General features: G+C 46.0%; 1 protein-coding gene across 2 annotated transcripts in view; it reads left to right on the forward strand.

Moving 5' to 3' along the window:
- The window catches only part of NHS (NHS actin remodeling regulator), a 332,777-nt gene extending 306,629 nt beyond the window's left edge, over positions 1-26,148 (forward strand). For both annotated transcript variants that reach the window (XM_075336287.1, XM_075336288.1), the window contains 3 exons: positions 5,254-8,184; positions 9,070-9,196; positions 22,418-26,148. In XM_075336287.1, coding sequence (XP_075192402.1) covers positions 5,254-8,184; positions 9,070-9,196; positions 22,418-22,985 — 3,626 coding nt within the window. In that variant the 3' untranslated portion in view covers positions 22,986-26,148. The remainder of the gene's footprint in view (positions 1-5,253; positions 8,185-9,069; positions 9,197-22,417) is intronic.
- The last annotated feature ends 1,316 nt before the right edge of the window (positions 26,149-27,464 follow it).

Here is a 27,464-nt window from a genome sequence, read left to right on the forward strand (position 1 = left end):
CATAGCCTTATGCGGCCAAGAGTCTGGATGTCCACTATAAGGGTTCGTTCCCTCATGTGTATAAAACAGATTAGTGCAATATGATAAAAAAAATTGCATTTTACTCAGTCCCATGTTGTGCAATGAGGCAGTGCTGATCTGCGAGTTTTTCCTCAGCTGTAATCGGCCTGAGAAAAAAAATCACAGCATACTGTGCATGGTAGCGTATATCAGATGAGACTCGCCAATGCAAGTCTATGGGTGTGAAATAAATACGGATGCCACACGTATTATCCGTATGCTGTCCGTTATTATGGATACATTACTGTTCTCTAGCATTGAACACTGCAAGGCTAGGTTCGCACACTGCGTTTTTTTGACGCTGCGTTTTTGTGCGTTTTTGGCCGCTAAAAACGCACAAAAACGCACCTGCGTCGAAAAAACGCATCAAAAAACGCATGCGTTTTTGCCGCGATTTGGTGCGTTTTTGGCTGCGTTTTGCTGCGTTTTTGATCTCTGCGTTTTGCTGCGTTTTTCAAATGCATTGCATGGGCAGAAAATGCAGAAAAACGCAGCAAAGAACTGACATGTCCATTTTTTTTTTTTAACTCAAAAACGCAGGTAAAAAAAACAGATGTGTGCGGACAGCAAAAATGAAAACTCATAGACTTTGCTGGGGAAGCAAAGTCCTGCAGTTTTGAGGCCAAAAACGCACCTGAAAAACGCGCAAAAACGCCTCGAAAAACGCACTGTGCGCACATAGCCTAAATGGTCCTGTAAATGATTGTTGATTAATAGCTACTAAAAAAACACATGTCATATGGATCCTAAGGGAGAAAAGAAATTCTCACTTGCATAGCTCTCGCATGACATATGGAATACCAAATGGATTTCACTCGTCCCTCTTTTCTGCATCAGAATGGTACCGATTTTTATACACAAGTGGGAGCGAGCCCTAAACTGGGACTAATATATTTGCCCCAGTTACAAGGGAAATCAGGGAAAGAAAAAAGTATTTAAATGTTGAAATGCCCCCAAATATCTTCTCTTACCTTATGGGGGGCATAACATGCAAAATAAATAAATGAAGAAAGCAGCAAAAAAAAAAAAAAAAAAGAAAAAGCTGCTGCCAACATAAAGTACTGTTACAATTCATCCCCATCCAAAAAAAAAAATGTTGTCAGATATATGAAACTAATTGTTGTCCCTTGTGGTCATAAAGAAAAATTTAAAATAACCAATATGTTGAAAACACATATTTCTTATGTTTTCTCAAGAATATCTCCATAAAAAAAGAGCATGAAAATAACATACAAAATTACGCCCCATGTACAGTATCATGAAAAAAACAAAAATTACTTGAATATCCAAATAAAAATGATTTTTTTATAGCGCTTTAAGGGTATGTCCGCACTTTGCTTTTTACCTGCTTTTTTGCTGCTTTTTCAACTGCAGCGTTTAATGCCAAAATGGATGTGTTCTGCCTTTCAAGCAAAGTCTATGGGAATTTGGGTTTCTTGTCCGCACTATGCTGTTCAAAAAGGTGCCTTTTTGTGGCAGAAATTTGGGCAAAAACTCTGCTTTTCAAAGAACATGTCAATAATTTTTGCCATTTGCGTTTTGAACTGCAAAGCTGAGTTTTTGCCCAAATTTCTGCCACAAAAAGGCACCTTTTTGAACAGCATAGTGTGCACAAGAAACCCAAATTCCCATAGACTATGCTTGAAAAGCAGAACACATCCATTTTGACATTAAACGCTGCAGTTGAAAAAGCAGGCAAAAAGCAAAGTGCAGACATAGCCTAAGGGCTCATGAGCACGTTGCGTAAAAGCATGCATTTACGCTGCGTCCCCTGCACAATCTATGTAGATAGTGCATGATACGTGCGCACAATGCTTTTATGAACACAGCTATTTGGGTGCTAAAATTTTGACCATAATCCGTGCATTCATAAAAGCAACATGTCAATTATTTGTGCGCTATGGATGCAGCTCACACTCTGTCTATGGCCTGAAACACACATCCGTGAAACACGTGCGTGTTTGGTCCGTTTCCGTGTATACTGGAGACACGGCCAAACGTGCACCAATGTTACTATATCTCAGCGGTTACAATTGCGTTTTTGGTTATGTCCGTGAGTCCGTCTCCGTGATGCGTTTTTTGGTCCGTGTCTCACGCCAGCATGTCCGTTTTCTGCACGCAACACGCAGCACGGACCCAATGAAAGTCAATGGGTCTGTGCGCACATCCGAGTGACACGGACGCATCTCTGTTTGCTCCCTGTACGTTTTGTGCTTTTTTCATGTGATGTCGGTCTTTTTTCTTTTTCTGTTTCGTTCTCTCCCTCAGCCCGTCGGTCGGTCTCTATGTCTGTCGGTCGGTCTCTCTGTCTTATCTGTCCCTCTAGCTGTCTGTCGGTCAGTTCCCCCCCTCTCTCATACTTACCGTTCCCCGATCTCCGGCGCGGCGCTGCACGGCTGTTATAATAACTCCGGCGGCTTTTACTATTTTGAAAAAGCCGGCCGCCCATTAATCAATCTCGTATTCCCTGCTTTCCCCGCCCACCGGCGCCTGTGATTGGTTGCAGTCACACACGCCCACCACGCTGAGTGACAGCTGTCTCACTGCACCCAATCACAGCAGCCGGTGGGCGTGTCTATACTGTGCAGTGAAATAAATAAATAAATAATTAAAAAAAACGGCGTGCGGTCCCCCCCCATTTTAATACCAGCCAGATAAAGCCATACGGCTGAAGGCTGGTATTCTCAGGATGGGGAGCTCCACGTTATGGGGAGCCCCCCACCCTAACAATATCAGTCAGCAGCCGCCCAGAATTGCCGCATACATTATATGCGACAGTTCTGGGGCTGTACCTGGCTCCTCCCGATTTACCCTGGTGCGTTGGTAAATCGGGGTAATAAGGAGTTAATGGCAGCCCATAGCTGCCAATAAGTCCTAGATTAATCATGTTAGGCGTCTCCCCGAGATTCCTTCCATGATTAATCTGTAAGTGACAGTAAAAAAACACACACACCCGAAAAATCCTTTATTAGAAATAAAAAACAGAAACAAATTCCCTCATTACCAATTTATTAACCCCGACAAACCCTCCATGTCCGGCGTAATCCACGGACCTCCAGCGTCGCTTCTAGCTCTGCTGCATGGAGGTGACAGGAGCAGCAGAAGACACCGCCGCTCCGGTCACCTCCACGCAGCTAATGAGATGAGTAGCGCGATCAGCTGCTGTCAGTCAGGTAACTCGCGGCCACCGCTGGATCCAGCGGTGGCCGCGGGTAACCTCAGTGACATCAGCTGATCGCGCTACTCATCTCATTAGCTGCGTGGAGGTGACCGGAGCGGCAGTGTCTTCTGCTGCTCCTATCACCTCCATGCAGCAGAGCTGGAAGCGACGCTGGAGGTCCGTGGATTACGCCGGACATGGAGGGTTTGTCGGGGTTAATAAATTGGTAATGAGGGAATTTGTTTCTGTTTTTTATTTCTAATAAAGGATTTTTCGGGTGTGTGTGTTTTTTTCTGTAATTTACAGATCAATCATGGAAGGTATCTCGGGGAGACGCCTAACATGATTAATCTAGGACTTATTGGCAGCTATGGGCTGCCATTAACTCCTTATTACCCCGATTTACCAACGCACCAGGGTAAATCGGGAAGAGCCGGGTACAGCCCCAGAACTGTCGCATATAATGTATGCGGCAATTCTGGGCGGCTGCTGACTGATATTGTTAGGGTGGGGGGCTCCCCATAACGTGGAGCTCCCCATCCTGAGAATACCAGCCTTCAGCCGTATGGCTTTATCTGGCTGGTATTAAAATGGGGGGGGACCGCACGTCGTTTTTTTTAATTATTTATTTATTTATTTCACTGCACAGTATAGACACGCCCACCGGCTGCTGTGATTGGGTGCAGTGAGACAGCTGTCACTTAGCGTGGTGGGCGTGTGTGACTGCAACCAATCACAGGCGCCGGTGGGCGGGGAAAGCAGGGAATACGAGATTGATTAATGGGCGGCCGGCTTTTTCAAAATAGTAAAAGCCGCCGGAGTTATTATAACAGCCGTGCAGCGCCGCGCCGGAGATCGGGGAACGGTAAGTATGAGAGAGGGGGGGACACTTCAGTCACTCGGGGGATTAGCGGTCACCGGTGAATCCTTCACAGGTGACCGCTAATCAGTACACGGCACAGACAGAGCCGCAGCATGAGAATGAAGTCGGGTGAAGTTCACCCGAGTTCATTCTCATCCCGCTACTCTGTCTTCCGACATGTAGTAACGACATTTTGCATCATACACGTACATTTCACACGGACAACACACACACATGTCAGTTATTTCACTCATGCACACACGGACATTCCACACACACATACGGCTAGCATACGGGATACACACGCAGGCCACACATACCATAAAAACGGACCTAAAAAACGGAAAACGGACCCGAAAAACGGCCCTTTTTACACGGACGTGGTTTTCACGGATGTGTGGCGGAGGCCTATGGTGGAGGCAGCATCCCGAGCGCATGAAATCGGCTTTTTTTAAAAAAAAAATACTGCATTCATTATGCAGTGTTTCTGCAGCGATTTGACACGAACATGTGCTGTCAAATCGCTGCAGAATATTATGCAGTTACGTGTGCATGAGCCCTAAATTGCACTTGTGAAAAAATTTGCCTGGTAAGGAATAGGGGTAAATGGCCTGATCGTAAACAATTAAACCTGTGTCTGTGTGCTTACACGTTACTTTCAAGGTTTTTCTTTAGTTCTAATATGGTACTATGTTATTGAGGGTGACGTGCAACCAATCTTTTTATGAAATAAGAATGTAATGTGATGTCTTTTAGGATACTATAGAGGCATAAAAAGAAATGATGCATTTGTATGGCATCACACTTATTTTACTCATGAGATAGTAAAAGCTGTTGTTCCAGGCAGAAAAACAAATTAAAGCAGGAATAAATGGAGCAGATTTTCATTGATTGAAACAGATGTCAATGGGATTGATGAATAAAGTACAGTGCTTGGATATCTCCGTTAAATCTTGTTACAAAAACCTAGTAACCTCATAGAATAACTTGGTATTGGTTCTTTATCTCGGTTTGTTTGCCGATTATAAAATTAAAAAAACATGGGGAACCAGACACGGGCCAGTTTTCTTAGGCTCTGTTCACAATTTCAGTATTTACTGCCTATTTTAATTGCGGAATATGCTGCACAAGTTTTGTGTATATATAAATTAAAACTCTTTTTCCCTTTCAGATTCAGATGAGTCCCCTGTAGCAAGAGATCGAAATGTTATAGTTCATACCAATCCTGATATTGCAAATTCTGCAAATAGGAGATCTGGAACTCGAGATACAGAGTGCCAAACTGAAGACATTCTCATTGCTGCTCCCTCAAGGAGAAGAATCAGAGCTCAAAGGGGCCAAGGTGTTGCCTCACTCTCTCATTCTGCAGGAAACATTGCAGCACTAACAGAGTCTGGAGACCAAATGTTCACCACAACAGTTTCTAATCGAATTCGTTCTCGTAGTCTTCCTAGAGAAGGTGCTAGAGCAAGCAATGAACGTGACTGTGTTCCATCTACAACTTATAAAGATGATTGCTATATAACCTCAGAGAGGTCACTTAAGAACAAGGAAGACAGCTTAAGTGGTCAGTGCTCTCCAGAACACCAGTCTCTAGGCTTAGCATATTCTCACCATAGTCCACCATTAGAGAGAGGTAGATCAAGACTATCAAGAATGGCAGATTCAGGCAGTTGTGACATTTCTTCAAATTCTGACACATTTGGAAGCCCTGTTCACTCAATTTCTACTGCTGGAGTATTATTGAGTACACACATGGATCAGAAAGATGATCATCAGTCATCAAGTGGAAACTGGAGTGGAAGCAGTTCTACATGTCCCTCTCAGACATCAGAAACCATTCCACCAGCAGCCTCTCCTCCACTGACTGGGTCTTCACATTGTGATTCAGAGTTATCTTTAAACACCGCTCCCCATGCTGGTGAGGATTCTAATATCTTTACCATTGAACAATACAATGACGACCACTTAGACAGTATAAGAGTCCACAGGGCAAGCTCCTTTACATCGACAGTAGCAGATTTGCTTGATGATCCAAATAACAGTAATACAAGTGACAGTGAATGGAATTATCTTCACCATCACCATGATGCATCATGCCGTCAAGATTTTAGCCCACAGCACATCAAGGGAGATGGCCTTGGCTGCCCAAGTTTTGCTAGTATGGGCACATATGATAGTTTTCTTGAAAAGCCAGCATCAGAGAAAGCGGATACAGGTTCTCATTTTTCCGTGGACACTGAAGGATACTATACCTCCATGCATTTTGACTGTGGTCTCAACAGTAACAGGAGTTATATTTGTAACTATGCACAGTCAGGAACTGAGAATGATCAAGAGATAGGTGTTTCTTCCATGAGTTCAGACTGTGTTTGGCAACGTTATATAGATCACAGAAGACAAGGAAGACAGAACATCTCATTTAAGAAACCAAAGGCAAAGCCGTCACCACCAAAACGATGCTCATCTTTGAGACTTTCTGATAACGACACAGATGTTTCTGACATGAAAGAACCAAAGATAACCAGTGCGCAGCAAATGCTTCACACCTCCAGGGAAATGATGCTGCCACTTGAGATTTCAAATACACCTTCAAAGTCGGAAAGCTTTTCTCCACCAAATCAACAGGATGTTTCATGGGTCGATCAGGAAGAAGATGATTTAAAGAGTGCTCAATTTATCGCTCCAGATATTCCATCATTTAAAGATGAAGCAGGTGAACAGCATCACTATGCAGATCTGTGGCTCATCAATGACTTGAAATCAAGTGATCCTTATAGGTCTTTATCAAACTCAAGCACTGCTACGGGAACTACCGTCATAGAATGCATCAAGTCACCAGAAAGTTCAGAGTCACAAAATTCACAGCCTGAATCTCGAGCCACAACTCCTTCCCTTCCTTCAGTAGAGAATGAGTTTAAATTAGCTTCACCAGAAAAGCTGGCAGGGTTAGCATCACCTTCAAGTGGTTACTCAAGCCAATCAGAAACACCTACTTCATCCTTTCCCACTCCTTTCTTTTCGGGACCATTGTCACCTGGTAGTGGCAAAAGAAAACCAAAGGTCCCAGAAAGGAAGTCCTCCTTACAGCATCCATCGAAATGTGGAAATATTTTTTGGGGCAAAGAACTAGAATTTCCCGCTATACCTCCTACACATCTTGACCTAAGTGCTCTTCATGTCTTGCATAAACCATTGCCATACAGACCACAAGTACATGCTTTCAGTCATGTCAATCAAAATTTATCAGAGGATGAACTTAATACAAATTCATCACCTGCCCTTGCCATAACACCATCAGTGCTGAAATCTGTTCATCTTAGGACAGTCAACAAGCAACACAGGGAGTCCAGGCACAAAGAATGCACTAATATTTTATGTACCCAAGATCCTACAATAATTGTGGAGTCTTATCCACCTGAAAAAATAAGTTTGCCAGCGCTAAGGAAATCAATATTGCGCCAGTTCTCTGCTGAGGAAGCCATGCTACCATATATTGATGCATCACCAGTTGACTCAAGCCCAGAAATGTTTTTTCAAGGAAGTGCTCTCTTTACTGGCCATGGTTTGTACAAACCAGAAGTGACAGCACCTTTAATTAGCAGACCTAAAGAAACTGAGCCAGAAAAACATCAAAAATATCGGGCTGAAGATATTATAGAAGAAACTATTTTCACAGCACAACCAGAAACCATTACAAAATATGTACAAGATTACTCTGCCAATATTATCGATGTTGCTACTGAACAAAGGAGTCATTCTCAAGAGGAAGGGCAACTCAAAGCAGAACAGGAGCCACATATAAATTGTGAACCAATAACCATATCCGAAACTGTCAAAAGAACTAAAATCGGGGTAGATGTGAAAGACAGGACTGCTGAGGTGTCTCCATTGCCAAGTAATGAACCTGACATAAGCAACAATGACAAAGTGCCTGGAAATACTCTCAGCTTTGAGTCCGAGATCTCAACTTTATATCCACTCAGTGACGAATGTCCAGAGCAGGAATCTGAAACTGTATCAGGTATTCCAACCAAAAGTGCCTCAGAGGACAGCAAAATGGAAGACACGTTGGAAGGCATTGAGGACATCTCATGGAAAGGTTGGTTTCCAGATTTTAACTTTAGAAATATTTTTATATTGGGATGAACAAAGTCCACACATTGGACTCCAGCCATTCATAGCTGTGCCTTAAGTATAGACCTTTAAGTTAGGCGCATTAATAATTTTATTTTAAATATATCTGCCAGGAGATTTGCTTAGAGGATGTGTCACCAGGTCAAAACGGGCAGTTTTTGCTCTTATTTTTATTACTGCTGCTCTTCTGAGTATTTAATTTTTTACTTTTTATATAAACCCACCTTACAGTTTCATACGTGTGAGCCTTTTTATTTTGTGCTACTTTTTATGGTTTAACCAAAGGGGTGGGGCTTACAGGGTAATAATGTGGAGCAGGCTGAAGACACTCCCCCAGAGAATTCTGTGAGTATTGCCCATTTGGTAAAGATCATAAAACTTGCTACTAAATAAAAAGTCTCATATGTCTGGAACCATATGGTAGATTTAGATAAAAACAAAGACGGAATATTCAGGGGAACAGCGGGAATACTGGCCATTTTTGACCTGGTGACAGGACTCTTTTAAAGATATTTCAAAGAATTATTGGTAATACAAGCAAATCTCTAGTGCCCATTACTATAACTATGGACTGACGAGGGGCAAGCACCCCGAAACACCGTGTCTGCAAATTGGGATTCTGATCTGGCTTATATATCCTAGGTCATATGCAAAGGATTGTTAAAAATCCACATTTGACTTTTAGGATCGCTACTTCCAATAGGTGGTGCTGCGCTAGAGTTTGTCTCCATTCCTGGAGAGATAGTTTGTATAACTATGAAATAATTTTTGCCATTTGATAACTTATCCTTAGTATGGGTCATCAGTATGAGATAGTACCTATATCTGGAAATCTCTTTCTTTCCTGCAGACTCCTCAATGAACGAGGACATACTTTTATCACCAATGAGTGAGGATTGCCAGGCTGACACTGACGACGTTTTTATATCACCTAACAAACCCCGCACCACTGAGGACCTTTTTGCTGTCATCCACAGGTAAAAAAAACCATTGATTTTATGCAAGTTCTTCAGCTGATCCATTGAAGAATGACAACATGCATAGGTTATGGACAATATCCTTTGTTTTTATCACCTACAGCAAATCTTTAGTTTGCAGTCTTAAGTCTTATAAAAAATGCCACAGCTTGAGCAAATTGGCTTATTGATGCTCTCACTGGTACCAAGGGCACATATCGTACCAGCTATGGTGCTAACCTGGATGTACAGAGAGGAAAGACTGTTCCCTGGTTATTCTGGTTACAAGTAAGCTGAGCAGCAGCACTCAATGTCAGGCAGCAGCTGCAAAAGCAAACAAGATTTTAGGGTTTATAAAAAGAAAAATTAGATCCCGTGATCCCAACGTATTGCTACTCCTTTATAAATCACTTATAAGGCCACATCTAGAATATGGGATCCAGTTTTCGGCTCCACATTTTCAAAAGGATATTCAGACTTTGGAGTCTGTTCAAAGGCGGGTAACTAGACTACGACAGGGAATGGAAGGCCTCCGATATGAGAGGTTAAAAAAGTTGGATTTGTTTAGCTTAGAAAAAAGATGTCTCAGAGGAGATCTCATTTATATGTATAAATACATGTGTGGTCAATATAAAGAACTGGCTCATGACTTATTCCTTCCAAAGACAATGCTAAGAACCAGAGGCATTCACTGCGAGTGGAAGAAAAGAGATTCTGGCAGAAAGGGTTCTTTACATGCCCCCTGTGGGCATGATAACCTGCTTTACAGTGCCCAGTATCATGGTAGGGCGATACAAAGCCACGCATGCCCGGAGCTTTGTATTCATCAGTGTCACAAACCACCGGGGGGGTCACTCAGAAATCCCCCGCGCTGGCTACCAGTACGTCACAATCGGGGGGTAGCAAGGGGGTGTCACCCCTCCTTTATACCTCCCGACCGACAGACAGAGCACGTGACGCGCTCTCTAGCGCCCCTCTTATAGTCAGGCCAATTATGGAATTGCCCGACAATAAGCAAGGGGGCCGCTATACTACTTATGCCGATTATTGAAGGGTCCCCGGTGAGAGTAAGGTATATATTCCCCCGACCTCCGCGGGCGGAATATATAATATCTTCCCGAGTCTCACTGGCCTCCCCACAATAATCCTTGGCACAACTCGCTGCCACCAACCGCTTCACGGTAACTATTAGCCGAACACACAGACGTGGGATTCAAGATCGAGATAACAGAACAGCCCAAGATTAATTATATAATTTAATCGCCTAAAGCACACTAGAAACTACAATATATACAATAGGGAATCTACAGAATATACAGTTATGTCAGAGTACAGTTACAGATAAAGCATGGTTTACAACAGGTATGCAATTCAATCAGTTACCTTGTGCGTCTGGCCACAGGGGGGCGCTGTAGACCAGGTTTCCAGGAACTCTCTCACAGGTCTGTCCCAACCAGGCCCCCGAGCAGAAGAACGCTGGAAAATGGCCGAAGTAGGGTTATCAACCTGGGCAATCCAGGTCCCCTCCTACCTTAGTGACCTCACAGGGAAGCACTGCCACTCCCCCTGCATGGATCAGAATTATCCAGCAAAGGGGATTTTGGCTATAACTTTGCCTGGGAGCGTCGTAGGCAGACGCCAATGCTCTCATTGTGACAGTTATGAATTTAGCTACAGAACGAGGGGACTCATGACCTGTCTGCCAGTTCCCCATTGGCTGATATCACGCCTGGGGCATTTCCCAATGTCCTGTTCCCATAAAAAGGGGGTGCCGGCATCGTCCACATGCGGAGACACCATTTTTATGGTTGCCATATTTATCGGAAATATGGCTTGCGAGATATGAACCATTTTTTACTGGAGTCGTTCTGTCTGGCTATTTCCATAGCCTTGCTAACTAGCTAGCAGCTCCTACTACAGGGTGACGGCAGGGAGTCATCCTGTGTCCATTGTCCTAAAGCCGCCTAATTTCCATATCACAGGACATGGCCATGGATTTGTTGCTAAACCAGTTGTGTGAAGGGAAGGGGGTAGTGACACCAGGAGAGGGCTTCCTGACATGACTTGAATGTCATGATTTATCGTCATATCTCCGGATTTACCTCACACCTCCCCCCTTTTGAGGGCGCTAGGGGGCAGCACACTCCGGTGTTCCCCCGTGCGCCCGTCCGCGACCTCTCCTTGTCGGGACAGCCCGTCTGCGTTACCGTGGTCACGGCCCCTTTTGTGGCGAATGGTGAAGTTGTATTGCTGGAGCGCAAGGCTCCATCGCAACAATCGCCCATTCGTCCCAGAGACGGTGTGCAACCAGCTGAGGGGATTGTGGTCCGTCTCCACGATGAAGTGGCGCCCGTATAGATAGGGTTGCAGACGCTGCAGGGCCCACACTATGGCCAGGCACTCCTTCTCCATTGTAGAATAGGCCACTTCCCTTGGTAACAGCTTCCTGCTCAGGTACAAGACTGGGTGCTCTTGGCTCGCAGAGTCCACCTGGCTGAGCACCGCACCGAGGCCGAAGTCACTGGCGTCGGTCTGTACTACAAACGGCCGCGTGAAGTCGGCTGCCTGTAGCACGGGCGGGCTGGACAGGGCGTCCTTTAGGGCCCGGAAGGCCGTCTCGCAGTCCATTGTCCAATCGACTGCAGAGGGCAGCTTCTTCTTGGTGAGGTCCGTCAAGGGCTTTGCCAGGCTACTATAGCATGGAACAAACCTCCTATAGTACCCAGCGGTCCCCAAGAAGGACATCACCTGCTTCTTGGTCCTGGGGGTGGGCCAGGATGCGATGGCCTCCACTTTCTCAGGCTCGGGCTTCAGCGTTCCCCCACCTACCCGGTGACCGAGGTACTGGACCTCGCTCATGGCCAGCTGACACTTTCCCGGCTTGATGGTCAAACCTGCCCGGTGGATCCGCCTGAGCACCTGTGCTAGATGCTCTAGGTGGTCCTCCCAGGTGGGACTGAAGACGGCAATGTCATCCAGGTACGCGGCCGCGTACCCTTCAAGTCCCTTGAGCAGGGTGTTGACCATCCGCTGGAAAGTGGCAGGGGCATTCCTCATCCCGAATGGCATCACCGTGGACTCGTACAGTCCAAATGGGGTAATAAAGGCAGAGCGTTCCCTGGCCTTGCGAGTCAGGGGGATCTGCCAATATCCCCGGCTCAGATCCATGATGGTCAGGTACTGAGCCCCGGCCAACTGATCGAGCAGGTCATCGATGCGTGGCATTGGGTACGCATCGGCGACCGTGACAGCATTGAGCCCCCTGTAGTCCACGCAGAACCGAGTGGTTCGGTCCTTCTTAGGGACGAGGACTACAGGCGAGGCCCAAGCGCTGTTGGATGCCTGGATCACCCCCAGCTTCAGCATCTCGTCAATCTCCTGGCGCATGTGTTGCTGCACCTCCAGGGAGACCCGATATGCTGAACGCCGGATCGGGGGATGATCCCCAGTGTCCACGTGATGGACAGCCAAGTCAGTCCTTCCGGGCTGGTTGGTAAACAACCCCCGGAAGGGGTGTAGGGTGGCCCACAGCTGGGACCGTTGGTCCTCCAAGAGCTGGTGGCCAACCTCCACATCCTCAATGGATCCGCCTGCCCTAACCTGGGCTAGCATATCCAAGAGGGTTTCCGCTTCTCCCTCCTCGGGCAGGTTGCACACGGGGAGCGCACATGCCTCCCGCTCATGATGTGCCTTCATCATGTTCACATGGAAGGGCTTCCGCCTTCCACGGGCAGGGTCCAGGGTGACCAGGTACGTTACAGGGTTGAGCTGCTGGTACACGAGGTATGGGCCTTCCCAGGCTGCCTGAAGCTTGTCCTGTGGTACGGGGACCAGTACCCACACCTTTTGACCCACTTGGTAGGTCCTCTCACAAGCGTTCTGGTCGTACCAACGCTTCTGATCAGCCTGGGCTTGAGCCATATTGTCGTGTACCAGTTGCGTCAAGGCCTGCATTTTGTCCCGGAAGCGCATGACATACTCGATAACCAACACTCCAGGGGTGGCCAAATCCCCTTCCCAAGCCTCTTTCACCAGAGCCAGGGGGCCCCGCACACGTCGCCCGTACAGGAGCTCAAACGGTGAGAATCCTGTTGAGGCCTGTGGAACCTCCCGGTAAGCAAATAACAGGTGTGGGAGATACCGCTCCCAGTCACGCCCATGGGAGTCGACCAACATCTTAAGCATCTGCTTTAAGGTGCCATTGAACCGCTCGCACAGGCCATTAGTCTGTGGATGGTACGGGCTGGCCACCAGATGTCGCACCTGGACTTGCTTACAGAGGGCCTCCATCAGCTGGGACATGAATTGGGTCCCCCGGTCAGTGAGCATTTCCTGGGGAAAACCCACTCGGGAGAAAATCTCCAGCAATGCGGTGGCCACCTTGTCAGCCCGAATGGACGACAAGGCCACTGCTTCTGGGTACCGGGTGGCATAGTCCACTACCGTCAGTATGAAGCGTTTCCCGGAGCTGCTGGGGATGGCCAGCGGGCCGACCAGATCCACAGCCACCCTCCTGAAAGGCTCATCGATGATTGGCAGAGATACCAGTGGGGCTTTGGGGCGTGGCCCCGCCTTCCCCACTCTCTGACAGGTTTCACACGAACGGCAGTAGGCAGCCACATCGGCCCCCATTTTTGGCCAGTAGAAATGCTGGTTTAACCTGGCCTTGGTCTTAGCGATCCCTAGGTGTCCGGCCATCGGAATCTCATGTGCGATCCGCAACAACTCCGTCCGGAACGGATAGGGTACCACCAACTGTCGGTCCCTGGGCCACGCCTCCGGTGAACCCTGCTGGACCGTGGCCCGGTACAGCCGTCCTTGGTCCCAGACCACTCGCTCCGGGTCCGAGTCCGAGGGAGGCTGTGCCGCCTGCTCCTTTAGAGCTTTCAGGCTGTCGTCAGCTTCTAACGCTGCCTGAAACCCCTGACTAGATGTGGCCAGAATCGACGAGACTGTCACATCTTCAGTCAGTACCCCGGGACCTGTGTCCTGGCCTCCACCTGACTCGGCTGCCACTTGGTCAGAAGGGGAAGAGCTATCGGACCTCCGGGAGGCCCCTTGGCTTCCAGCACTCCCACTGCGGGTGACAGCGGCCACAGCCGCTGCGACCGTGGGTCGTGCCTGCTCCTCCTCCGTTCCTGACCAAGTCGCCGGTTCAGGCAGACCTACCTGGCTTCCTGACACCCCGGTTGTGGGGGAACCCTGCACCGAGATCTTACCTGGGAGCACTTCCGCTCCTGGACCGGCCCCAATCTCACCTGCCTGTTCCCCTCCTGCAGCAACAGAACCCCGCTGTGAAATCTCTGGGGACCCCACATTTGCTGTGGTAGCCCCCACCCCACACACTGGTCCTCCCCCTGCAGCACCCTGCTCTCTGCTTATCCCTGCAGAGGGCAACAGATCCCAGCTCACAGGCTGGTTACTTGTAGAGGCATTGTCACACCTTTCTCTGACCCCCTCCCCTGTCACAGCTGCAGCTGTGTGTGTGTCTATGGTGTCTATGCAAGCAGAAATATCAGAGTTCACTCCCTCCTCCCTTACATCATTCATAGATAACACATTAACATTGTTAGGAGTCATGTCAGTACGGGCTGAAGGTTCAGCCCTTGGTTGGGGCCCAAACTGGGAGGTTATCTGCCCCAAATCTGTCCCAAGTAGCACGTTCGCAGGGATCCGATCAGTTACCCCCACCTCCCTCACCCCTCGCCCTGCGCCCCAGTCCACATAAATGTCAGCAACAGGCAGCGCCGGGTCAATGCCTCCAATCCCGGAGACAGCGAGGGTTTTTCCAGGGATCAAGTCTTGGGGGGACACCATCTCAGGCCGCACCAGAGTCACCTCCGAGGCGCTGTCTCGCAGTCCTATGGTCACAGACCGGCCGACGGTGACAGGTTGGAAGCTGTCCAGGGACCTACCACCACCCCCACCCACACAATACACCTTGGGCGGCCCTTGGGACGGGGACGGAGCCGGGGCCTTGGGACGCTGAGGGCACATGGCCTTGAAGTGTCCAGGTAGGTTGCACTGGTGGCACCGTCTTGGCTCTGCCACGGGCCTGGAGAGGGGAGTTGAGGGGGACACCCCCTGCAGTCTAGGGGCAGGTGGGGCAGTCGCAGAGTTCATCTTACCCCCTCTCCAGGTGCTGCTGGTGGCTGCTCTCCTGGCTTCAGGAGCCCGATTGTTGGTGTAGTCATCTGCCAGGGCAGCTGTAGCCGTGGATCCCTTTGACTTCTGGTCTCGGATGAACTGGCGGAGATCCTCAGGGCAGTTCCACAAGAGTTGCTCCGTGATGAACAAGTCCAGGATCTCCGGTCCGGTGGAAAGCTGCAGGCCTTGGGTCCAGTGGTCGGCAGCTCGGGCAAGTGCCCGCCGGTGGTCAGCCCAGGAGTCCTTTGGTCCCTTCTGCAGCGTCCGGAACTTCTTGCGGTAGGACTCCGGGGTGAGGTTGTACTGTTGGATCAGGGCCCGCTTGATGGTGTCGTAGCCCTGATCCGCCTCAGCAGGCAAGTCCCCAAGGATATCCAGGGCCTTACCCCTTAAACGGGGGGTCAGGTATTTGGCCCACTGGTCCTTGTTCAGATGATGCTGCAAGCAAGTCCGTTCAAAAGCAGTCAAGAAAGAGTCCAAGTCTCCATCCTTCTCCAGCACTGGGAAGTCCTCAACACGGACCTTTGGAAGTTTGGTGTCTGGAAGGTCACGGGTGGCTGATGAGGGCCGGAGCTGAGCTAGCTGCAGCTGGTAGTTACGCTCTGCCTGGCGCTCTTCACGCGCTGCTTGCCGCTCACGCTCGGCCATGAGTTCCTTGTAGCCCTCCCGGTCTCCAGCCTGGCGTAGGGCCATAGCCATTTGAAGAAGGCTATCCGAGCCTCCCAGGCTCGGTGGAATGGCACGTGGTGATCTGCGGCCCGCTGCGGAGCCTGGTGCTTCACTGTCCATTGCAGAGCGGAGGGCTGGCGTCTGGCTCGTTGAGGACCCTTGGGCGAGCTGCTCCTCATCTTGTCCAGCAGTGCCCGGTTGTGCAATGTCCTCTGCAGAGCTGTTTTCTGGCGTCGAGCTCCTGGAGGACTCGTGGACAACCTCCTCATCGTCTCTGGCCTGAGCATCGGCCATTCCTTTGGCTTTGCTCCTGGTGCTCTCAGCCATTCTTGCAGACTTTTGGTCACTGACACAGAACTGACACCTGATGCCTCCACACACCTTACAGTATCTGCACTCTGACACTCTAGTGTTGAGCTAGTCTGAAGACCCCAGCAGCCACAGCTGCTGCAGGCAGTCTTTAGTGTCTGGGAGTATGGGTCTCACACTCACACACACTATTATCTCGATCCCACCGCTTGCCACCAATATGTCACAAACCACCGGGGGGGTCACTCAGAAATCCCCCGCGCTGGCTACCAGTACGTCACAATCGGGGGGTAGCAAGGGGGTGTCACCCCTCCTTTATACCTCCCGACCGACAGACAGAGCACGTGACGCGCTCTCTAGCGCCCCTCTTATAGTCAGGCCAATTATGGAATTGCCCGACAATAAGCAAGGGGGCCGCTATACTACTTATGCCGATTATTGAAGGGTCCCCGGTGAGAGTAAGGTATATATTCCCCCGACCTCCGCGGGCGGAATATATAATATCTTCCCGAGTCTCACTGGCCTCCCCACAATAATCCTTGGCACAACTCGCTGCCACCAACCGCTTCACGGTAACTATTAGCCGAACACACAGACGTGGGATTCCAGATCGAGATAACAGAACAGCCCAAGATTAATTATATAATTTAATCGCCTAAAGCACACTAGAAACTACAATATATACAATAGGGAATCTACAGAATATACAGTTATGTCAGAGTACAGTTACAGATAAAGCATGGTTTACAACAGGTATGCAATTCAATCAGTTACCTTGTGCGTCTGGCCACAGGGGGGCGCTGTAGACCAGGTTTCCAGGAACTCTCTCACAGGTCTGTCCCAACCAGGCCCCCGAGCAGAAGAACGCTGGAAAATGGCCGAAGTAGGGTTATCAACCTGGGCAATCCAGGTCCCCTCCTACCTTAGTGACCTCACAGGGAAGCACTGCCACTCCCCCTGCATGGATCAGAATTATCCAGCAAAGGGGATTTTGGCTATAACTTTGCCTGGGAGCGTCGTAGGCAGACGCCAATGCTCTCATTGTGACAGTTATGAATTTAGCTACAGAACGAGGGGACTCATGACCTGTCTGCCAGTTCCCCATTGGCTGATATCACGCCTGGGGCATTTCCCAATGTCCTGTTCCCATAAAAAGGGGGTGCCGGCATCGTCCACATGCGGAGACACCATTTTTATGGTTGCCATATTTATCGGAAATATGGCTTGCGAGATATGAACCATTTTTTACTGGAGTCGTTCTGTCTGGCTATTTCCATAGCCTTGCTAACTAGCTAGCAGCTCCTACTACAGGGTGACGGCAGGGAGTCATCCTGTGTCCATTGTCCTAAAGCCGCCTAATTTCCATATCACAGGACATGGCCATGGATTTGTTGCTAAACCAGTTGTGTGAAGGGAAGGGGGTAGTGACACCAGGAGAGGGCTTCCTGACATGACTTGAATGTCATGATTTATCGTCATATCTCCGGATTTACCTCACAATCAGCTTTCAGCTTCTTTGTCACTGTCCATGATCTGAAGTCGTCCGCACTTCTGGTCATGCGCACTTCTCCTCTCTGTAGCCGGGACACATACACCCGGCTTCTGAGTAGTGCACATAAGTGGAAGTGTGGGCGACTTCAGATGATGGGTAGTGAGTCTCTGTGGTCAGAAGTGCGGGCGACTTCAGATCATGGACAGTGAGCCCACATGCTAAGTGGGCCAACTAGCCAGGGAACTAACGCCCTTGCAATTAGTCACTGCCCTCATTATCATTTCATAAAGGATCTTTAGAAATACTTTTTCTAAATATCTCTTTATCTATGCTACTAGATGCTGGGATAGTTAGAGAGGGATTCCAGATATGCACCCAGATCTGCTCATGGTTCTCTGTGCACTGGAAACCTAACATGGCCCCTTTTAATTAATTTTTTAGTCCTTCTATTGGATTTAAATGAACGTGTTTGATCACTTGTTCTATGCACTGAAATGCTACTGTATAACAGTATATAATGAAAATGATTTTTAATTTGTAGTTGTGCTATTTAGATACTGATGGCAAGATTGACAGCAGCATTTAAAAAGTTAGCCAGAAGTGATTAAAGTAATCTCAGTTGCTGCTATTCTGTTGCACTCATCTGCCAGTTATGGTGCTGGTTCGGCTCTTGAGCCCACTCCTTGCAGGGTGATCAAACATATGATGTATTATTATGTCCTACATTCGCAAGGGATTAAGTTTCATCTACTTAAAGAACTGTTCACAAAATCAGGATAAATATGCATTTGTGCCACCCTCAAGAATAGGTGTTTTGATTTGTGTAGAGCTTTATATATCTCCTTTTGGATCAAAAGTCATGAATGGTGCTATGGGTACCAGAAAAAAGTGTCTGAGGATATCAGTCCTTCATGGCAAAGAAAGGAAGCATCAGGCTACAATTTAGCATACCAACAACGGTATATCATAACTAGTGTTGAGCAAGTAGTTAACTATTTGTACTCGCTATGCTGTTAGCGAGTACTGTCCGCTACTTGCATATTCGTTACTAGTGGGGTGCCACAGGGGTCTGTATTGGGCCCCCTACTATTTAATATATTTATTAATGATCTGGTGGATGGTTTACAGAGTAAATATCAGTATTTGCAGATGATACAAAACTATGTAAGGTAGTTAACACAAAGGAGGACAGTTTGCAACTACAGATGGATTTGAGTAAATTGAAGAATTGGGCTGAAAAATGGCAAATGAGGTTTAACACTGATAAATGTAAGGTTATGCACATGGGAAGGAGAAACAGATGCTACGATTACCTACTAAATGGGAAACTGCTGGGGAAATCAGACATGGAAAAAGACTTAGGCATCTTAGTCAATAAGAAGCTAAATTGGAGTGCCCAGTGTCAGGCAGCAGCCACCAAAGCAAATAGGGTGATTGGATGCATTAGAAGAGGTCTGGGGGCACGAGATGAAAACATCATTCTCCCTCTGTACAAATCACTCGTCAGACCACACTTGGAGTATTGTGTGCAATTTTGGGCGCCGGTGCTCAAGAAAGACATTACTGAACTTGAAAGTGTTCAGAGGCGGGCTACTAAAATAATAAATGGAGTGGGTGCATTACAATACACGGAAAGGTTATCAAAATTAGGTCTATTTACTCTAGAAAAGAGAAGACTTAGGGGAGACCTAATAAATATGTACAAATATATCAGAGGGCCATATAGAGATCTCTCCCATGATCTGTTTGTACCAAGGACTGTGACAAGAAAAAGGGGGCATTCTCTTCGATTGGAGGAAAGAAAATTCCTACATCAGCATAGAAGAGGGTTCTTCACGGCAAGAGCAGTGAGGCTCTGGAACTCTCTTCCTGAGGAAGTGGTGGTGGCCAACTCACTGAATGAATTTAAGAGAGGAATGGATGCTTTTCTTGATAGCAAAAGTATAGAAGGTTATAAATAGCATAATTGTTACGGGGGGCTGTCTGATAATAACCTAAAGGAGTATCAGACAGTCAGGGTCCACCGTGCAAAGACTTTGCTGCAGACTATGACAGAGTGCAATACCTCTGTTAACTCACAGAAGGATATAATAAGTAAGTAAAGCAATTCCTCCCTTACTTGGAGGGTGTGTGGAATGATCTCTGTTAATAATCACAGAGACAAAGGCAATGTGTGCGAAATGGCACCTACCTAGGTCCGCTCTTCTAGTGGTGCAAAAGAGACGAACAGCAGCGTAAGCCACACAAAGCTCCTACCTGCGTTCGCTCCACTAGTGTGCGAGGACACGAACCACTAGATATGGCACCTGCCTAGGTCCGCTCTTCTAGTGGTGCAAAAGAGACGAACAGCAGCGTAAGCCGCACAAAGCTCCTACCTCTGTTCGCTCCCCTAGTGTGCGAGGATACGAACAACTGCCAGACGCAGTATAAGGAACGTTACCCTAGCGGCAACGTCCACCTACGAGTCGAATCACAAGGCCCAGCCAGACCATGTGCCTCAGGCACCTGCCTATGTCCGCTCCCCTAAGAGGTAAGGATACGGACAGCAGCCGAAGCTGTAAGGTATAAGAACGCTACCCTGCCGGTAGCGCTCACCTAGCATAGACAGAGGAATGCCTAGAGGAACGCGCACAGAGCGTCTACTCTTATGCATGAACCAAGAGGACTGAGCGCCATGCGGCGTGTGTCAGGGTCTTATATAGACTCTGTGCCTCATCCAAGATGGAGGACACCAGAGCCAATCCGCTGCCAGAACGACAGGAGTAACGTCATGCTGGCCTATCACCGAGCAAGGCGTCACAAGCACATGACCAGCGACCAATCGGCATAGAAGGTGTCAGAGACATGTGACCTCGTGTCAGCGATGATGTCACCCGCACATGTGCAATGGCTCCAAGATAGGACTTAGTCTCCGGCGCTCGCACATGTGCAGTAGCAAGAAATCTGGACATAGTCTCCAGTGCTCGCAGCAACCATAACAATAATCTTACAGGTAGATAGAAGCACGACCAAGATTATTAGAGGAATGGGTGGGCTGCAATACCAAGACAGGTTATTAAACTTGGGGTTATTTAGTTTGGAAAAACAAAGGCTTAGGGGGGATCTAATCACAATGTATAAACATATGAGGGGACAGTACAGAGACCTTTCCAAAGATCTCTTTACACCTAGGCCTGCGACTGGAACACGGGAGCATCCGCTATGTCTTGAGGAAAAAAAGGTTTAATCATAATCACAGACGAGGATTCTTTACTGTACGAGCAGTGAGACTATGGAACTCTCTGCCGCATGATGTTGTAATGAGTGATTCACTACTAACATTTAAGCAGAGCCTGGACGCCTTTCTTGAAAGATATAATATTACCAGTTATGTATATTAGATTTTATGACAGGGTGTTGATCCAGGGAACTAGTCTGATTGCCGTATGTGGAGTCAGGAAGGAATTTGGGTTTTTCCCCATTGGAGCTGTTTGACACATTGGGGTTTTTTTGCCTTCCTCTGGATCAACATGTTAGGCTACGGGTTGAACTAGATGGGCTTAGGACGGCTTTGCACGTTGCGACATTGCACGTTCGATGTTGATGGGGTCAAATCGAAAGTGACGCACATCCAGCGTCGCAGTCGATATCGCAACGTGTAAAACCTTTTTGATACGATGAACGAGCGCAAAAGCGTCGTTATCGTATCATCGCTGCAGCCTCCGACATTTCCATAATGCCGATGGAGCGACAGGTGCGATGTTGTGCACATCGCTGTGTATGAGGTGCACATCGCTGTGTATGAAGCCGCAGGAGCGAGGAACTTCACCTTACCTGCCGCCGGCTGCAATGAGAAGGACGGAGGTGGGCGGGATGTTTACATCCTGCTCATCTCCGCCCCTCCACTTCAATTGGCCGCCTGCCGTGTGACGTCGCTGTGACGCCGCACGACCCGCCCCCTTAGGAAGGAGGCGGGTCGCCGGCCAGAGGGACGTCGCACGGCAGGTGAGTGGATGTGAAACTGCCGTAGTGATAATAATCGCTACGGCAGCTTTCACTAGATATTGCACGTGCGACGGGGGCGGGACTATCGCTGCAGCATCGGTAACACATTGTTACTGATGTCGCAGCGTGCAAAGCCCACCTTAGAGTCTCCCTTCAACCTTAAAAACTATGAAACTATGAAACGTGCACAGTGTAAGTCAATGGGAAATACTCGCTAAGTAGCGAGTAACCCGAAAGCCGCACTTTTCGTGCGAGTAGCGAGTAGTACGGCTTTCGGGTTACTCACTACTTCGCGAGTATTCCCCATAGACTTATATTGCGCCCGCTACTCAACGAATATGCGAGTAATGGACAAAACTCTCTAACAGCATAGCGAGTATGAATAGTTAACTACTCGCTCAACATTATTCATAACAAATGGAATGCTCATTCTGAAACAGGTATATACTAAAAAAGTATAAACTGTATATAATAAAGTTGAATATATCCTTAGAAATATATTTATTGTAAGTAGTAATGAAAGTCCAATATATGCTTTCATTATTACTTACAATAAATACCGTAAATACATGTTAGTATAGCATTATATTAACTTTTTATTATTGCAATGTCAATGTTTTTACTTGTGTGTGTTAATACAGATCCAAAAGGAAAATTTTGGGCAGGAAAGATTCCGGAGAGACTGGTGTAAAAAGCAAATCAAAAGCTTCACCTGTACCACCACCCCAACCAGCTACACCAGCAAGTTCCCAGAGGTCTGCAGGACAAATCTACAGGAATGCTAAAAAATCAAATACATCAAATGAAGAATTTAAGCTGCTCCTCTTGAAAAAGGGAAGCAGGTCAGATACCAGTTACCGTATGTCAGCTACTGAAATACTGAAGAGTCCAGTAACTCCCAAGTCAATTGGGGATTTGCCTCTTGACTCCCCTGGCTGCGAAGAACCTGGCCAGTTGTCACCTGGTAGCGATGCTTTTTCACCATTATCACCATGTTCTCCTCGGGTAATATCTGAAGGATTCACAATAAAGACCATGTCAGCAGCTTCTAGGGTCGGAAGGTCCCGAGTGCCTCCTGCTGCAAGCAGCAGCCGTTACAGTGTTAGGTGCCGATTATATAACGCCCCAATGCAGGCCATTTCTGAAGGGGAGACAGAGAATTCAGATGGCAGTCCTCATGATGACAGATCTTCACAGAGCTCAACGTAGGACTTTATGGTTTATCTGGAACAGATTGATTGCCAGAAATGAAGAAACTGAGACATTGCCACCATTTAATAATTTATGTGCCAGCCCAATAAGGAAAAGAATGGATGTCTGCACACCAGATATACTGCTCCAGGACTGTGTCCAGTTAGTATGACTTACGAAACATTGGTTTGTATTTATTTCCAATGAACTTTTCAGAATAAAATACCTGCCTGATAATTAAAAAAAAACAATATTAATTTTCAAAAAAATATTGCAGGGTGCTGTGAGCGTTAAGGACATCTAAAAACACTGAAAAAGGTGAAAATGGACAAAATAAAATACTAGTGCAATTTCTTATTAAGAATAACGGAAACTTGTGTTTACCTAAGCTATTGTTTTCTTTAAAATGTAGTTATTGTATATCAGTAATCTAACAAAACCACTTTAAGGGATAAGTCAATGGGAAAGTATTGCTATGGGAAACTCAAACTGTAAAAAAATGAAAAAAAAACTTTGCTGAAGTGCTTCCCTGGGAAATAAGCAGATAAAAAGAAGAACTAATTCTTGAAAAATACCTATTTTTGTACATTAGGAATTCAAATAATAGAGCAAACTTTCAAAGTACTTAAAAAGGATGTATATAACCTATTTTTGATAAAATTGTACATAGGATTATTAAACAAAAATTGGATATGCAGCCAATGAATAAAGGCATTAGAAATCCTGGAGAGTGTGCGTAGCGCTCCTAAATAATGTGTTGCAGCACACAAGAGAAATATAAAGAATTTAGAGGGTTAATAGGTAATTGTATTCTGTGAATACCATCGTCCTGTTCTGCATCACAGTAATACTTGACCATGACCATTATAATACTCAGCAGCCTCAAATTTCTTTTTTTTGTACATTTTTTTAAGTACATTTTTAAAGTTTTTTCTAATCTAAAAATTTTAAAATACTGTAGCATTCATTCTTCTTTTCCTACTCACTAATGTTTTGACTGCAAGGCCAATCAGATCTTGAAGGGTAACACCGGCTCTTGATGGTAAAGGTCTGCAAGCCAAGAATTGCTTGTCGTCAATGAGCCGACTGGAATATAAGCTATATGGCACAGCTAAGGTTGATGATAAATGGTGCGACAATGTTGTGCCACCCTTCCCAGCCACCCTTTGTAGAAAAATTCAGGCTGTTTGGATGAAAATGCTTTTCTAAAATAGTCCTGCTTATGATACTAAAGTTTTATGATGGATAAATAGATTTGTAAAGTTTGCACTCGCTATCTATACTACATAAGGTGCTTTCTCTAAAGCCTTTTTAATCGGTAAAAAAACGAATTGTTAATGCCCACTATACCCAATGGAAGTGCCATTATGAATGAAACTGTGACAACTGCAAGTGAGCACAATGTAATATTGTAAACAGATGAGAACACACTTTTTGTACTGTGCACTGATTTTCGGAGTAAAAGATTAAAATAATCATTTTAGTATAGAAAATAATAATTACTGTAGATGATGTATAGCATGGATGGATATAGACAATGGAAGGTCCCTGTGTAAGAACTATATTGACCCCTTGTTCTCCCACAGTTCCTTTGTCATCACATAGTACCTTCTTTATGGCACCCTGGTAAACCCCTCATTGGTGTGCCGTTTTACCAGTAATAGTTAGCCTTGGGAATAATTACAATAGCCCATTACATGCAATCTAGTAGGCAATAAGGAGCAGGGTCCTCCTATGCTGTACACGTGGCATATGCACTCTTGCCATGGTATATATTTTTGTTCCTGTGGTTTTGACTTGTTTTATCATTGACATAATGGCCAAAGGAATAGTAACATCCATAAAACTAAACATGGTTAGCGCTAAATGTTTTTTTTTTACTATCTTGTTGCCAGTAGATATATACAGTAATCAGAATTATAAGTCCAGTAAATGATCAAACCTGTCAAAACTTGGAAAAATACAGCAATCAGTTTTCAATGTTACTTGTTACAGGCTTTTCAACTGCCCTTACTCTAAGTTGGCACTAACGATGTCACCATACCACTATGGGGAAATCACTTAAAGGGGTTGTTCATTGAAAATAAATTATCAGCTTTTCACAGTATAGGTGATAAGTTGTTGATCAGTGGGGGTTCGACCACTGGCTCCCACACCGATTTGCAGAATGGGAAATGATTATCCTTTTTCGGGTGGAGCTCCTGTGCCTACGTTCGACTGCTGTTCCATTCATTCCCTGTGGGATTCCTGATCTCTGTCCTCTATCTCCAAATGCTTCATAGAGAATAAATGCACTGGCGATCAGGCATCCGATTGTTCACTACATTTTGTAATGGTGAGGTGATAAAAATTCTTCGCATTGCCGATCGGAGCAAGTTCCAGTGGTGGTACACCCAAAGATCAGTAAGTTATCATCCTTCCCAAGGACAGGTGATTACTTGTTTCCACTGGTTAACCCATTTAATGTAAGGCATTCAGTCAATTAGCTTGTTGAGTGTTAAATGACCAAGTCTTTTCTGCAATGATAATAGTAAATAAATTATTTATTATAGATTTTACCTAACCATCATCTTGTTTTTCACTAGTAAAGAAACAGTATGTGTAAATAAAGTCAGAGAAGTGTACCAATGCCTGAATAAAGGTGTTGTGCAAGGTTTTAAAGAGGTTGGCCACTACTTTTACTTTCATGGCCTATTGTTAGGATAGGTCATCAGAGTCTGCTTGGCCGGGGTCCGACACCCGACACCCCCTGCCAATCAGCTGTTCTCAGTCCCAGCAGCAGACAGACAGCTGGACATGCTCACTTCTGAAGCTACTCCATCTTCTCATAGCGGCTGCGGCCAGGTACTAAACATCTGCCTCCTAGTGATTTGAATAGGAGGCGAATGTTCTGTACCCGGCCATATCCACTATCAGTTCATGGGGTAGCTCCAGAACTGAGCATTTCCAGCTGGCTGCTGCCACCGGGATCAAGAACAGCTAATCGGAAGGTTGCGCAATCAGACATTGATGACCTATCCTATGGATAGACTATCAATGTTAAAGTACTGGTTAACCTCATTAAATTTGCAAAACTGCTGTACGAGCTGCAGTACCATAGAAATACATGTCAGTATATATTGCACTGGATAAAGAAAGAAGATTCCACAGTGCATTACCAAGTGTCATAGTTAGTGTTGATTGAGTAGTTAACTATTAATACTCGCTATGCTGTTAGCGAGTACTGTCCGCTACTCGCATATTCGTTACGAGTAGCAGGCACAATATAAGTCAATGGGAAATACTCGCTAAGTAGAGAGTAACCCGAAAGCCGTACTATTCGCTACTTGCACGAAAAGTACTACTGTCGAGTTACTCGTTACTTAGCGAGTATTTCCCAATGACTTACATTGTGCCCGCTACTTGTAACGAGTAGCAGACAGTTCTCGCTAACAGCATAGTGAGTACGAATAGTTAACTACTCACTCAACACTAGTCACAGTCCTTTAATCTGTCACCAAGGTCTAGATCCCCCAATGATCATACAGTTTTAGTCTATACTATGGATATGCCATCAATTAGAGGCCCCAATTAAAGACCCACTAATTAGATCAAAATGTCTAAAAATGTATCACTGCAATATTACAAGCACAACCTATTTGTCTTCACAATTTTACTTCTTAAAATAGAAAGAAGATGCAAAGCAATTCTTCTACATCCAGTTTTGTCAAATTTAAGTAAATGCTGTGTCTCGAAGTATGTGGTAACAATTGATCACTCTTTGAAAGATGAACCAGCATAAAATAAAGAGAAAGATCTCTTGACTATGCTCATCTATTGGCTATTCCGCAAATTCAGAACTTAGATTCTTAGGATCTGTTCACATAGATACAATCTTGCAGACATCCAGACATGTATGATGCAGTGATCTCCATTGATATTGACTTGAACTAAGGGATAGTGAACATACAATGAAAAGAGAAATGCTGAAAAAATACTTGAAATTTCTTGAATTTTTGTAAGAATAATAATGGACATTTTAAGAAAGTTATTTGCACTTTTGTTCAAATGTGAGTGAGACGTCAGTGAGTAAAAGTGAAAACTGTTTACACGTCTAACAAAGTAGTATGAACGAGACAGTAAGTGGTGAAGAAAGCTTAGGGTAGGCTGCTAGTGGCTGACCTGGTGTTAGATGAATTTATAAATATGGCCTCCAGCAGGTTTAACTAAAGGTTTAGAGAAGTTGCTTTCATGTTTGAAGTACTTTTCATCATGTTCTTGTAATGACTGATTGCCTTTGGAATTAATGGTGGGGACTTCATTTATCTAAAACCCTCTGTTCTTAGGAATCAGTTAGTAAATATACATATGTATAGAATATGTCAGTAAAGGCTAAAGAGTATATATACCATAGGAAAAAGAATATTATTTTCTTAGTATTAAGATTTCAGTTTAACATGCATGAATATAAAATAAACTGCATAAATGTGGGGAGGGGTTGAGTAATTGTCAGTATTT

Source organism: Anomaloglossus baeobatrachus, chromosome 2, assembly GCF_048569485.1.
Source record: "Anomaloglossus baeobatrachus isolate aAnoBae1 chromosome 2, aAnoBae1.hap1, whole genome shotgun sequence".
Classification (NCBI taxonomy): domain Eukaryota; kingdom Metazoa; phylum Chordata; class Amphibia; order Anura; family Aromobatidae; genus Anomaloglossus; species Anomaloglossus baeobatrachus.